This window comes from Felis catus, chromosome C1 (assembly GCF_018350175.1).
Source record: "Felis catus isolate Fca126 chromosome C1, F.catus_Fca126_mat1.0, whole genome shotgun sequence".
Taxonomy (NCBI): domain Eukaryota; kingdom Metazoa; phylum Chordata; class Mammalia; order Carnivora; family Felidae; genus Felis; species Felis catus.
In genome coordinates this window covers 191,650,474-191,663,863 of record NC_058375.1, presented here as the reverse complement: position 1 = coordinate 191,663,863, position 13,390 = coordinate 191,650,474, and the positions used below count along the sequence as shown (strand labels likewise).

General features: G+C 36.0%; 1 protein-coding gene across 3 annotated transcripts in view; it reads left to right on the top strand.

Moving 5' to 3' along the window:
• Positions 1-12,245, top strand: part of NDUFS1 (NADH:ubiquinone oxidoreductase core subunit S1) — a 30,708-nt gene extending 18,463 nt beyond the window's left edge. For all 3 annotated transcript variants that reach the window (XM_003991043.5, XM_006935488.5, XM_006935489.5), the window contains exons 15-19: positions 4,944-5,098; positions 7,065-7,240; positions 7,799-7,933; positions 8,035-8,107; positions 10,495-12,245. In XM_003991043.5, coding sequence (XP_003991092.1) covers positions 4,944-5,098; positions 7,065-7,240; positions 7,799-7,933; positions 8,035-8,107; positions 10,495-10,586 — 631 coding nt within the window. In that variant the 3' untranslated portion in view covers positions 10,587-12,245. The remainder of the gene's footprint in view (positions 1-4,943; positions 5,099-7,064; positions 7,241-7,798; positions 7,934-8,034; positions 8,108-10,494) is intronic.
• The last annotated feature ends 1,145 nt before the right edge of the window (positions 12,246-13,390 follow it).

The window sequence follows — 13,390 nt, the reverse complement described above, 5'->3', positions numbered from 1 at the left end:
GATTAAAACCTTTATTTTCTGTGTGAGAAGAACCTGAGATAAATAATTAAAATATTTGAAAAAGCAGTGCTGACAAAATTTTGAAAATCTGTACCCTATTAGTATACTTTGGTTCAATAATTGCAACAAGTCCTATGACTTCGATTAAATGATAAAAATGTAAACATGAGAACTCAATGTAAGGAAAGTTTTTTTCCTGACTATATTAATAATGCAAATTTATTTTAGAAAGTTGGAAAGAGAACAAAGTATACAAAAATGGAAATTATCCTTATTCCACAATTTACAGATAATTACTGTTGCTACTTCTGGTCCTTTTTTTCCTGTGTAAATATTTTTCTAGTTATATAGTTGAAATCATATTGTGTAAACAGTTTTGTAACCTGGTTTTGATCAATTTTCATTACCTGATAAAATTTCCTCCTGTAATTAGAAATTTTTTATAAACTTTAATGGCTGTTTAATATCATGAATATGTATAAATTTTTAGCTATTTCATTATTATTAACATGTAAATTGATGCTAGTCTTTTTTTTTTTTTTTTCGTTAAGAGAGAGCAAGAGTGAGCAGGGGAGAGGAGCAGAGAGAGAGAGAGAGATTGATTCCCCACACGATGTGGGGCTTGATCCCAGAACCTTGGGATCATGACTTAACGCCAGAATCATGAGTCGGATGCTCAACTGACTAGCCACCCAGGCACCCCTAGTTTAATATTTCATTTCATTTCATTTTATATTTTATTATTTATATTTGAGTTAGTTAATAGTGCAATATTGGTTTCAGAAGTAGAATTCAGTGATTCATCATTTACATACAACACCCAGCGCTCATCACAAGTACCCTCCTTAATCCCCATCACCCATCTAACCCATCTCCCACCTACCTCCCTCCATCAACCCTTGGTTTGTTCTCTATTGTTAAAAGTCTCTTGTGGTTTATTTCCCTTTCTTTTCTCCCTCCTTCCCATATGTTCATCTGTTTTGTTTCTTAAATTCCACATATGAATGAAATCATATGATAGTTGTTTTTCTCTGATTTATCTGGCTTAGTATAATACATTCTAGCTCTATCTATGTCATTGCAAATGGCAAGATTTCATTCTTTTTAATGGCTGAGTAATATTCTGTCGCGCGCGCGCGCGCGCGTGTGTGTGTGTGTGTGTATGTGTGTGTGTGTGTATATACACACACACACCACATTTTCTTAAAAACATTTTTTTTTAATGTTTATTTATTTTTGAAGGAGAGAGAGACAGAGTGTGAGTGGGGAGGGGCAGAGAGAGAGAGACACAGAATCTGAAGCAGGCTCCAGGCTCTGAGCTGTCAGCACACAGCCTGATGCGGGGCTCAAACTCACAAACCGCGAGATCATGACCTGAGCTGAAGTTGGATGCTCAACCAACTGAGCCACCCAGACGCCCTGACACCACATTTTCTTTATCCATTCATGAGCTGATGGACATTTGGGCTCTCTACATAGTTTTGCTATTGTTGTTAATACTGCTGTAAACATTGGGGTGCATGTACCTCTTCAGATCTGTATTTTTTTTTATCCTTTGGGTAAATGCTTAATAGTGCAATTGCTAGATTGTAGGGTAGTTTTACTTTTAGTTTTTTGAGGAATCTCCGTACTATTCTCCAGAGTGGCTGTACCACCAGCAGTGCAAGAGTGTTCGTTCCCCTTTCTTCATATCTTTTCCAAAGCCTGTTGTTTTTTGTGTAGTAAATTTTAGCCATTCTCACAAGTGTGAGGTGGTATCTTACTGTGGTTTTAATTTGTATTTCCCTGATGAAGAGTCATGTTGAGCTTTTTTTTTTTTTTTTTTTTATCTGGGGGGAGGCGCTAGTCTTTAAAAATAATGCAATATCAGAGAAAGTGAGAGAGAGAGAGAGAGAGAGAGAGAGAGAGAGAGAGAGAGAGAGAGAGAGAATCCCAAGCTGGCTCCACACTTAGTGCAGAGCCCAACCCAGGGCTTGATATCACGACCTTGAGATCCTGACCTAAGCCGAAATCAAGAGTCAGACACTTAACCTACAAGCTACCCAGGCACTCCACGTATTACTTTTCAAATTTGTTTAAGGATTAAAGCTAACCACTTTTTTTTTTAATTAATTTATTATTTTTTTTTTTAACATTTATTTATTTTTGAGACAGAGAGAGACAAAGCATGAACGGGGGAGGGTCAGAGAGAGGGAGACACAGAATCTGAAACAGGCTCCAGGCTCTGAGCTGTCAGCACAGAGCCTGACGCGGGGCTCGAACTCACGGACCGCAAGATCATGACCTGAGCCGAAGTCGGCCGCTTAACCGACTGAGCCACCCAGGCGCCCCAAGCTAACCACTTTTAAATATGATAGGCAAATTTTTTTCATTTAGAAGTATTTTCATACATTCTAAAACATTAATTTCAGTGTTATATTTCTCTTTTATTGGTTTGATTTGGCATTGCAAATCTTGTAAACACTTTGAAAAACTTTATATTTTATATATATTTTTAAATGTTTATTTACTTTTGAGAGAGAAAGAGAGAGAGTGTGAGTGGGCAAGGGGCTGAGAGAGGGAGACACAGATTTGGAAGCAGGCTCCAGGCTCTGAACTGTCAGCACAGAGCCCGACATGGGGCTCGAACTCAAAAACCACGTGATCATGACCTGAGCCAAAGCTGGACACTTAACCAACACCTCTGGATCCTTTCTGGTCACAATTTTTACTTCTTATTTTTAGTTCACCCTTGCATCCATGTCCTTATTCGTACAGTTTTGTGTTTCTGAATGGGTACCAAAATTAATAACTTCAAAAAAATTCCTGAATGTCTAACAATGTGTTTCTGGTTCCTTCTCACAGATAAACACCTGGCTAAGTACAAAGGTGACAGTCTTTTTTCCTTTAATAGTAATTTTTCACCATTTCATTTAACATTTTAAAGAGAATCTCCTGTAATCTCAGTTTTGTCCCTGAGAATGACCTGACTGTGTAGGTGTACGTGTCTGCTTGCTTGCCCTTTGGTTCTTGATTTTTAAGGGTTCCTTATTTTTGATGTTAAAGAAAATTCTACCAGAATATAAGTGGTGACACTCAGCTGTCATTACCTTTGCCTGGGAATATCATAGTTACTGGTTTACTTAGTTACTTGCTCTCATGCAGAAGCTTCTTTTGTTATGCATTGGTGGCCCTCAGACTTTTGGTTCTTTTCCCTCATAATTTTTCTCATTTCCTTTTTTTCTGGGTTTAGAGAAAATGCCTTTTTAGAAAAAGTGTATTTATTGGGGCACCTCGGTGGCTTAGTTGGCTAAGTGGCTGGCTTTGGCTCAAGTCATGATCTTGGGGTTTGTGGGTTTGAGCCCTGTGTCAGGCTCTGTGCTGACAGTTTTGGATTCCGTGTCTCCTCTCTCTCTCTCTGTCCCTCTCCCATTTGCGCTCTTTCTCTCTCTCAAAAATAAATAAACATTTTTTTAAAAGTTTATTTACTTTTGAGAGAGAGAACACAAGTGGGGTAGGGGTAGAAAGAGGGAGATTGAGAATCCCAAGCAGGCTCTGCACTGCCAGCACAGAGCCCGACATGAGGCTCAAAGTCACTAACAGTGAGATCATGACCTGAGCTGAAACCAAGAGTCAGATGCTTAACCGACTGACCTACCCAGGCACCCTTAGAGAAAATGTCTTGTTTTGTTCCATCATTTTGTTGGTTTTCATTCTAGAGAGCACTGACGTTGATGTAATTTTTAATTTATTAACCTTGTTTTTCATTTCATTATTAAAAGATTTCCTTTTTTTGAAAGTTCATTTTAGTTTATTAGGACGTATCTTTTATTGCAAAGGCAAAACTTAGGCTTACTGAGTTTGTTTTTCCGGGATGAGGTAGACTGTCATAAGTTAACGTGAGTCTCTGCTCAGATCTTTGAGAGAGAGAGATCAAGACATTAAAAAAATACTATTGGGGCACAGGGATTAGTTTTGAAATTGGGAAGTAGGAGTCTTCCAACTTTGTTTACTTTTCATGATAGGTTTGGCTATTCTGGGTCCTTTGCAAACCATATGAATTTTAGGATCAACTTGTCAGTTTCTGTAAAGTATTCAGCTGGGATTTTTGATAGGGATTGCACTGAATCTATAAGTTCAATTGGTGAGTATTGTCTTAACAGTAGTAAGTCTCCTAATCCATGGACATGGGATGTCTTTCCATTTAGTAAGGTCTTTAATTTCTTTCAAAGTTGTTCTGTAGTTTTCGTTATATATATCTTACACTTTTTTTAAAAACGTTTCATTCTTTTGACGTTATCCAGTCAGAGTTTGACAGAGTAGTAGCATCTGGTAGGAGTTGGTTTGACCTGCTCTCCTCCCCCAACAAATAGCTAAAACACCAATCTGCTTTATATATAGTAGGTCCTCAGAATGGCTACTATTTCTAGAAAGAAAGTTAACATTAGCAAATTAGACCAAAGACTGAGTTGTTCAGAGTATAGTTATTTCAGACTTGTTCTTTAAAGGATTATTTTCTGCTTATAAGAGTAGTATATGTTCATAGAAAGAACTTCATAAGGACATACACCCATGAACTAATTGTAGTTTTCTCCAAGTTACAGTCTTATGGGTAGTGTTTTAATTTCTCCCTTTCAGTTTTCAAAATCGTCTAATTTTTATCTAATGACAGTTTTTGGCTTACTGTGTTGACTAAGAACCAATTTTAGGGTAATTTCAATTGGCATAATGTTTCCACAATTATTCTAATAATTCTAAGCACCTTGTTTCTTTGTTTGCCATTTTTAAAACAGTAAAAAGCTGCTGTTTCTGGTTTTGACATCTGTTTAAAATGGGTAAAGAAGATAAGGGAAGGTCTTTGTCAGCATTGAATAGAAAGGAGATTAAGTATCATTTCAAGAATCACATTTAATTTTTTATAATGATAACACTGCAGGTGTGCTAAAAATTTGATTGTTTTACAGGATTGCAAGCCAAGTAGCTGCTTTGGACCTTGGCTATAAACCTGGGGTGGAAGCAATTCGTAAGAGCCCTCCCAAAGTGCTATTTCTCCTGGGAGCAGATGGAGGTTGTATCACTCGAGAGGATTTGCCAAAGGATTGTTTCATTATTTATCAAGGTAGGTAGCATCTGTGATACCAGAAACAGAAGAGAATCGAATATTGTGTAGATTAGAAACTGTATGGCAATATATTTAGTGGATTAAATATTTTCCGTTCAAGAATTTCATACACACGCCCCAGTATTTTTTTAATATATTTTTTTAATGTTTATTTATTCTTGAGAGAGAGAGAAAAACAGTGTGAGTAGGGGAAGAACAGAGAGAGAGGGAGACACAGAATCCGAAGCAGGCTCCAGGCTCCGAGCTGTCAGCACAGAACCCTATGCAGGACTCGAACCCATGAACTGTGAGATACTGACCTGAGCTGAAGTCAGATGCTTAACTGACTGAGCCACCTAGACGCCCCTCAATATTTTTTAAAAACCAAATCATAGGTTTTATTAGTTACATAGTTGATACTGCAATTGAGAATTATTACCTGTAGAAAAAAAGAATTATTACCTGGGACACCTGGCCAGCTCATTCGGTAGAGCTTCTGACTCTAGATCTCAGGGTCATGGGTTCAAGCCCTATGTTGGGTGTAGAGATCACTTTAAAAAAAATTACTTAAGGGTCCTGGGTGGCTCAGTTGGTTAAGCATCAGACTTCAGCTCAGGTCATGATCTTGCGCTCCATGAGTTCAAGCCCTGCATTGGGCTCTATGCGGATAGCTCAGAGCCTGGAGCCTGCTTTGGATTCTGTGTCTCCCTCTCTTTCTGCCCCTCCCCTGTTCGCACTCTGTCTCTCTGTCTCTCTCTCTCTCTCTCTCTCTCTCTCTCTCTCTCAAAAGTAAACAAATATTTAAAAAAATTAAAAAAAATTACTATCTGATGATATCTAATAACAAAAAATTAAAAGAAGCCTAAATGCTTCAGTAACAGGAATGGTTAAATTATGGTTTATTTATACAGTGAAATATTATGTAGCACTAAAATTCTGCTTTTCAAAGAATGTTTACCATTATTATATAATTAGAGGAAAGCACTTTTATATAAACAGTATAAAAAGTTTAAAAAATCATGAGTGTTATGTTACAGAACATTTAATGAAATATATTTGACAGTACTCCTTTGGCTTCTTTGTATTTGACTCATTTTCTTGAACTCTTACTCATAAATGTAATCAAGTTTCCCTGGAATAGATGGAGTCCAGAGTGTTCCTGGATATTTGACAGGGAAAAGTATTACATAACTCTCTACTTCATTTTACACAAACACCATAAATTTATTAATAGGCTTTTTATTGCCATGGAACATAAAAAGCATTATATAATGTTTTGTATTTTTTTGTTTGTTAAAATTAAAGCAAAATACATAAATTACATCCAGCTCCTTATCCTATCCAGAGATAATCATTGATAATGGTTTCGAAATGTGTGCTTCATGTATTTTTCTATGTATGTACAAAAATGAGACTAAATATTTTATATATTTCGTTTAACTCAAGTTCTTTTTTCCTTCTAACAGTTTCGTTAAACTATTAAAACTTTCATTATACTATTTCAGTTTTTCAGCAAGCTATTTTGTATAGTTTTCTGTTTATTGTGTTTTTAGTATTATCACTGTCATTCCTGAACTACATTTTTGTTCCTCCACCATTTCCATCTACTTTACCAAATTTCACTTACATATACCTGAGCATTTCTAGTTTGTAATTATCAAGAGAAATGATATAGCTAGTTGCCCATATATGTGCGGTGTTATGTGTATTTCTGTATTTGCAAAAAATTATGTGGGAAGATACATAGCAAATGCTTATCAGTGATTTCTTTGGGAAGGGAGTTGAAATGTGGGCTTTTTATTCCAAAAAATTTTTATATTGTTTTGTATATTGTAATTTAGTAAACAATTTTGTAATTATTTTTTGTTTTTTAACACTTTTTAAATTCTTAATGGGATTTACAAAAGGGTATCTTCTGGGTTCATGTATGGTACCTAATTAATTTTTTGCTAAAATATGGTTTGCATTTTCCGTCTTTTCACAGGACATCATGGAGACGTTGGAGCTCCAATAGCTGATGTTATTCTCCCAGGCGCTGCTTACACAGAAAAGTCAGCCACTTATGTCAATACTGAAGGCCGAGCTCAGCAGACAAGAGTAGCAGTGACACCTCCTGGCTTGGCAAGAGAAGACTGGAAAATTATAAGAGCCCTCTCTGAGGTATTTGTTCTTAGTGATGTTGCTAATGGGAAGTTTGACTTGTTAGCTTGTCAAAGACAAAGCGGATGCAAAGTCTGAAGTGCAGAGATGATTTGAATAATCTCTGTTGGAAAAATATGTTCAGAAAATGGGAATTTGATATTGGTGTTTTTATTTTTGGCTTAATTTTTGCCTAAAAATACTGCTTTTAACTCTTTTTATTGTAAAAAAGAAAAAAGGCATCATGAGATTTAAAATTATACACAGTTGTCTGTAGATTTTGTTTATGATCAGTATCAGGTTAGCAAAAGCATTCAGATTTAGCATACCATTATCTCTTTAATGATTTATTTCATAATCAGTCTAATTTCTAAAGAGAAATTACTAACATACTGATAGCTGTTTATGAATTAAAATTTTTGACAATTGTGTTCTCCACTTAACCACAATATACATGCTAATGAACGCCAATAGAATTTTCATTGGTACAACATTATTTCACTATAGTTGCAATTATGTATGATTTGAATTTTTAAATACTAAAGCTTTGTGTCAATTTTGGGGACCTGATATGTATAGATTGCAGGTATGACTCTTCCATATGATACTCTGGATCAAGTAAGGAACAGATTGGAGGAAGTCTCTCCTAATCTTGTCCGATATGATGATGTCGAAGGAGCCAATTATTTCCAGCAAGCAAATGAGCTCTCCAAGGTAAAAACTTGCCTGTATGCAGTTTTCATACTAGTGTATCCTCTGCTGTTAGTTTTCAATTCTATTATTGATCTCATGCTTTTTTGTTCTTGTTGTTGTAGCTAGTGAACCAGCAACTTCTTGCTGATCCGCTTGTTCCACCTCAGCTAACAATAAAAGACTTCTACATGACAGGTATGCATCTGTCAGCATGCCTGCCAAATATAAAAGGTGGGAAGGTAGAAGATCACCTAATTTAGCATCGTGATTCCAACGTCTTAGTTGGATGGGTGGCTTAGTTTAAGTGGCTGACTTAATTTTGGCTTAGGTCATGATCGAGCTTGGTTCATGAGCTCGAATCCCATATTGGGCTCTGTGCTCACAGTGCGGAGCCTACTTCAGATCCTCTTTCTCCCTTTCTCTGCCCCTCTCCCGCTCAATCTCTCCCTCTGTTTCTCTCAAAAATAAATAAATGCTAAAAAAAAAAAAAAAGATTCCAACCTGTTATTAAGAATATTTGATATTTTTAAAAAATTTTTTTTCAACGTTTTTTATTTATTTTGGGACAGAGAGAGACAGAGCATGAACGGGGGAGGGGCAGAGAGAGAGGGAGACACAGAATCGGAAACAGGCTCCAGGCTCCGAGCCATCAGCCCAGAGCCCGAGGCGGGGCTCGAACTCACGGACCGCGAGATCATGACCTGGCTGAAGTCGGATGCTTAACCGACTGCGCCACCCAGGCGCCCCAGAATATATGATATTTTTATTTAATCTTTGAAAATTTTCAAACATCAGAAGTAATGTAATTTGTATCATCTGATTTTACTCTCTTTTTTTTTTTGTTTCTGAAATGTAAGCATGTTTTCAATATAAAATTTTACTGTTGTGTATAAAATCATTGTATACTAATTTAGGAAGCATTTTTGTAAGTGACAGCCAGAATTGCTAAGGTTTTTCTGAGAAATACAGTAGAAATATCAAAACTCATGTTAAACAGTGCTTCTAGGTATGCCTGGGTGGCTTAGTTGGTTAAGCATCTGACTTGGGCTCAGGTTGTGATCTCATGGTTCGTGAGTTCGAGCCCCGCATCGGGCTCTGGGCTGACAGCTCAGAGCCTAGAACCTGCTTCAGATTCTGTGTCTCCCACTCTCTCTGCACTGCCCTGCTCACGCTGTCTCTCTCTCTCTGAAAAATAAAATAAAACAAACAAACAAACAAACAAACAAAAAGCCTAGAACCTGCTTCAGATTCTGTGTCTCCCACTCTCTCTGCACTGCCCTGCTCACGCTGTCTCTCTCTCTCTGAAAAATAAAATAAAACAAACAAACAAACAAACAAACAAAAAACCCAGTGCTTCTGATGTATATTGTTAGGAATGTTTTTAAGGAATGCAGACTTACTGAAACTTCTTTGCTGCAAATCTTCCATTTGGTATAAAATAACACCTGATATAATATCTATGTTATGAGGTAATTTAAAAATGATTTTAAATAATTTTCTATCAAAGCATATAGTATATTTTTTAATTTTTTAAGTTTGTATCTAAGATTATTGTTAATTGTTTTTTAGTTATGTTTGTTATAGAATACATACTTAAGCCCAAAGAGCAAACAATTACTATGATCCCACCATCCAGAAAAATAACTATATTTATTTTTTTAATATTTTGTCAGGCATCCAGGGATATACACATACATTTATTTAAACAAAAGATATGATTATTCATTTATGGGGGGGAGGGGGGTTGACAGCTTTATTGAAATATCATCCACATACCATGAAATTCACTCATAAAGTGTACAATTCAGTGGATTTTAGTATACATACTATTTTATAAACTTTTTTTCAAAAATAGTATTTTGGGGGCGCCTGGGTGGCGCAGTCGGTTAAGCGTCCGACTTCAGCCAGGTCACGATCTCGCATTCCGTGAGTTCGAACCCCGCGTCAGGCTCTGGGCTGATGGCTCAGAGCCTGGAGCCTGTTTCCGATTCTGTGTCTCCCTCTCTCTCTGCCCCTCCCCCGTTCATGCTCTGTCTCTCTCTGTCCCAAAAATAAACGTTGAAAAAAAAAATAGTATTTTGTACATGTTTTACCTGTCTTTAATAATTTTCTACAATATTTTTAATGTTGCACACTAGCGTGTTGTATGAATGTATATAATTATTATTATTTTAAGTTTACTTATTTTGAGAGGGAGAGAGCATGCACAAGTAGAGAGAGAGAGGGAAAGAATGAATACCAATTTGTGCTGGCAGCACAGAGCCTGACTTGGGGCTGGATCCCATGAACCCGTGAAATTATGACCTGAGCCAAAATCAAGAGTCGGACACTTAACTGACTGAGCCACGCAGACACTCCATGGCTGTATATATATAATTATTTAATCATTCCTAGGAGTAATTGTTAAAAACATTTATTAGCTAATAAGGGACTTCTGAATTTGTTGCTCTCACATTACATATAGTTCAATAGGGTTTTATAGTCTTTTTTTGTTGTTCCTGAATATGTGCAACAAGAAAGTTTTACTGTGTGCTTTTTTAAAAATTGTATTATCAAAATGCACTTTTTAAAATATCTTTCAGACTCAATTAGCAGAGCCTCACAGACAATGGCCAAATGTGTCAAAGCTGTCACGGAAGGTGCCCAAGCAGTAGAGGAGCCATCCGTTTGCTGAAACATCTACTAGGAACCCTGTTTTGTTACAAATAATTAATGGGCAATTATGTTGGACCTCCTACAGGTTTATCTGTTTAAAAAATAATCTGAATGATGTAATATTTAAGATTGTACCATGCTTATTTGAAAATGATACTGTGGTTATTAGTGAATTTTGAGGTTTCAAAAACATTTATGTGTTGTATGTAAACATTGTTAAATAGTTTAATGAACATATTTACAGATGCTCTTTCACATAAAAGCATTGGTAATCTTTGTGACACATATAAAGAAAATCCTTGAAATAGGAGTTTTTGCTTATTTTCATTGATCGTTTATGTTTGTAAAATGGTCCTTCCATTAGGAGCCACTGTTTTCTAGTGCTAATGATCTAAGCATTCTGTCAAGCTGGGTAAATAGAAAATATATATATAATATAATCCTACATCAGATATGTATTTGAACAATTATAATTAATCATAATAATGGTAGATCATGATTATTCAGCTTTTCCTGTGTGCTAAGCACTCTGGTTTTATGTGTATTGTCTTGTTTTGTCCTTGCTACAACTCACTGAGATAGTGTTCTCTCATTTTACAGATGAGGAAACTGAAGCCTAGGGGTATTTGGTAGCTTGCCCAAGGTCACAGCAAAGTCGAGGACTCAAGCTTAGTTCTGACTCCAAAGCCCATTGTTCTTTCCTGCTACACATAATTGCCTCCCATTAATACAGATCCTATAGGTTATTACTTCTAAGAATTAGCATTGAGAAGCTTAATATATAGTCCATTTTTCTGTTTTCTCTTGAATCTGTTTCTATGTCACGGTGATTTATGTGACATTTTTCTTTGTGTAAGAGATTATACACACACATACACCACTAGAGTGAAGGAGTAAAGAGATATAATTTAGGTCTTTATTGAAGTTCCATATTCATTATATTAACACCATCTGTAGTCTTAAATGAACTAAATTATTCCAATAATAGAAGAAGAACTGACAGCTTTCATAATTTTCATTGTTAAAAAGTAAGTAAAAATTTTACAATTAACCTAGGAGATAATCTAACTTATTAAATTTTTTTCACAATCTATGGTCAGAATCCTTTTGTTTTATAATCCTTATTCCTATTTTCACTAAAGACTTAGCCCAATTATAGGATGCAATATTCTTGATACAATAAGATTTTTAAAATAATAATATGTCATCAATACTTTATCTTCAGAAATTGTACAAAATGTGTCACTTGTAACAGCTTTTTCAGAACTGTTTATCTTCTTTAGTAAAACATTAAGAAATGTATTTTGCTTAAAGTACTTAAAATTCTAAGTTGCCTGAAATTATACAAATTCTTGCTTAAAGCCTTTGAATTCAGCACAACCTTTCTGTCCCCTTAGCACTGTAGCTGACCTCGAGGGGGCATATGTGGCATATGCTGTTTTGTATTTTACACAGTACTTTTCAGTGAATGTTAGTAGATTTCATAGGCTTGTTGGTGAGGGAACATTGTGTTCAAGTGGAGAAGAGGTGACATATAACCAAATTGGTCCAGAATCCTTGGGCTGCCATCTAGGCAGTGCGTGTTGAACTTGTAATTCTTTAAAGAATACTCTGGGGTAAGTAGTGCTCTGTAAAATTGGCTTGTTTTTACATAAAGTAAACATGCAAGTCTGTCTGATGAGTGCCTGTTGTGTGTAATGCTTAATAGTAAGGTTATTGCGGACATAAACATTAAGGGTGGTTGCTAGGGAAAAAAGACTTTCTGAAGAAGAGCTCCCAGATAGAAAAGAAATATATATAGGTGAGACTAACCTGGCTGATGGAATTATGGTTCTAAGTAATGAAAGGGTCAGCAGTGAGAAGGTCTACAAAGGCTCAGGGCCAAGTCCCTTTGGGTGAAGAAACCAGTCTGAAAATATCCAGGAAGAATGATACTCATTTACACTTGATCTTAGCCAAAAGGGAAGCTAAGAAGCAATGGGAAAAGTAGTATCATTTAAAGAGGACCTTCTAAATATGTATCTCTAAAGCTTGAAGTACATTATGTCTAATTTCACAAAAAAACCTGCAACTAATAGGTTTGAGACCCAGGAAATATGAAGTAACTTGCCTAAAGCTACAGAGTTACAGACTAAAGGTAAGGGAGTTTAAATTCGAGATATTTTTATTGTCCCATGTTGCCTCAAATGTAAACCTTTTGGACAGTATGAAAATTGAGTACATGTACAAGAAGAATCTTAATGCCTAAGCTCCATACAGAATGCTCCCCAAATTTATTGTGAATTGTATTATAACAAATACGTTAATAAAAAGTATTATGCCTTCTTAATAATACTCAGTATACAATCATTATTGTTTGTTGCTGAGTTGTTTAAACACCACTTCTTGCCAGGTCTGACATATCTAGTTCAACTTTGGAAAGGTATTTAGAAAAATTTTAATATTGTTCGTTTGTAAAACGGGGATAAAAATCGAATAATTGTATTTACTTCTGACCTCAAAGAGTTGTTTTGAGGAGTAGGTCAGAAAACCTATGAAACTCTTAGCTTTCTTCCTGACACATAGTAAATGTTCAATGTGCTCAATAACTGAAGACCGTTATTAGAGGAAAACGTGTACTCAAAATTTTGCTCAGTTTCAGGAGGTTGCAGTGAACCATCCGTGGGAATTCTTTTTTTTTTTAAACTCTGTGCCCTGCCCAACATGGGGCTTGAACTCACAAGAGATCAGGAGTCACTCTACTGACTGAGCCAGCCAGGCACCGTTCTAAATGAATGAAGTGAAAAACTCAAACTATTGATTGTGAAAGTCATGCCTAATATA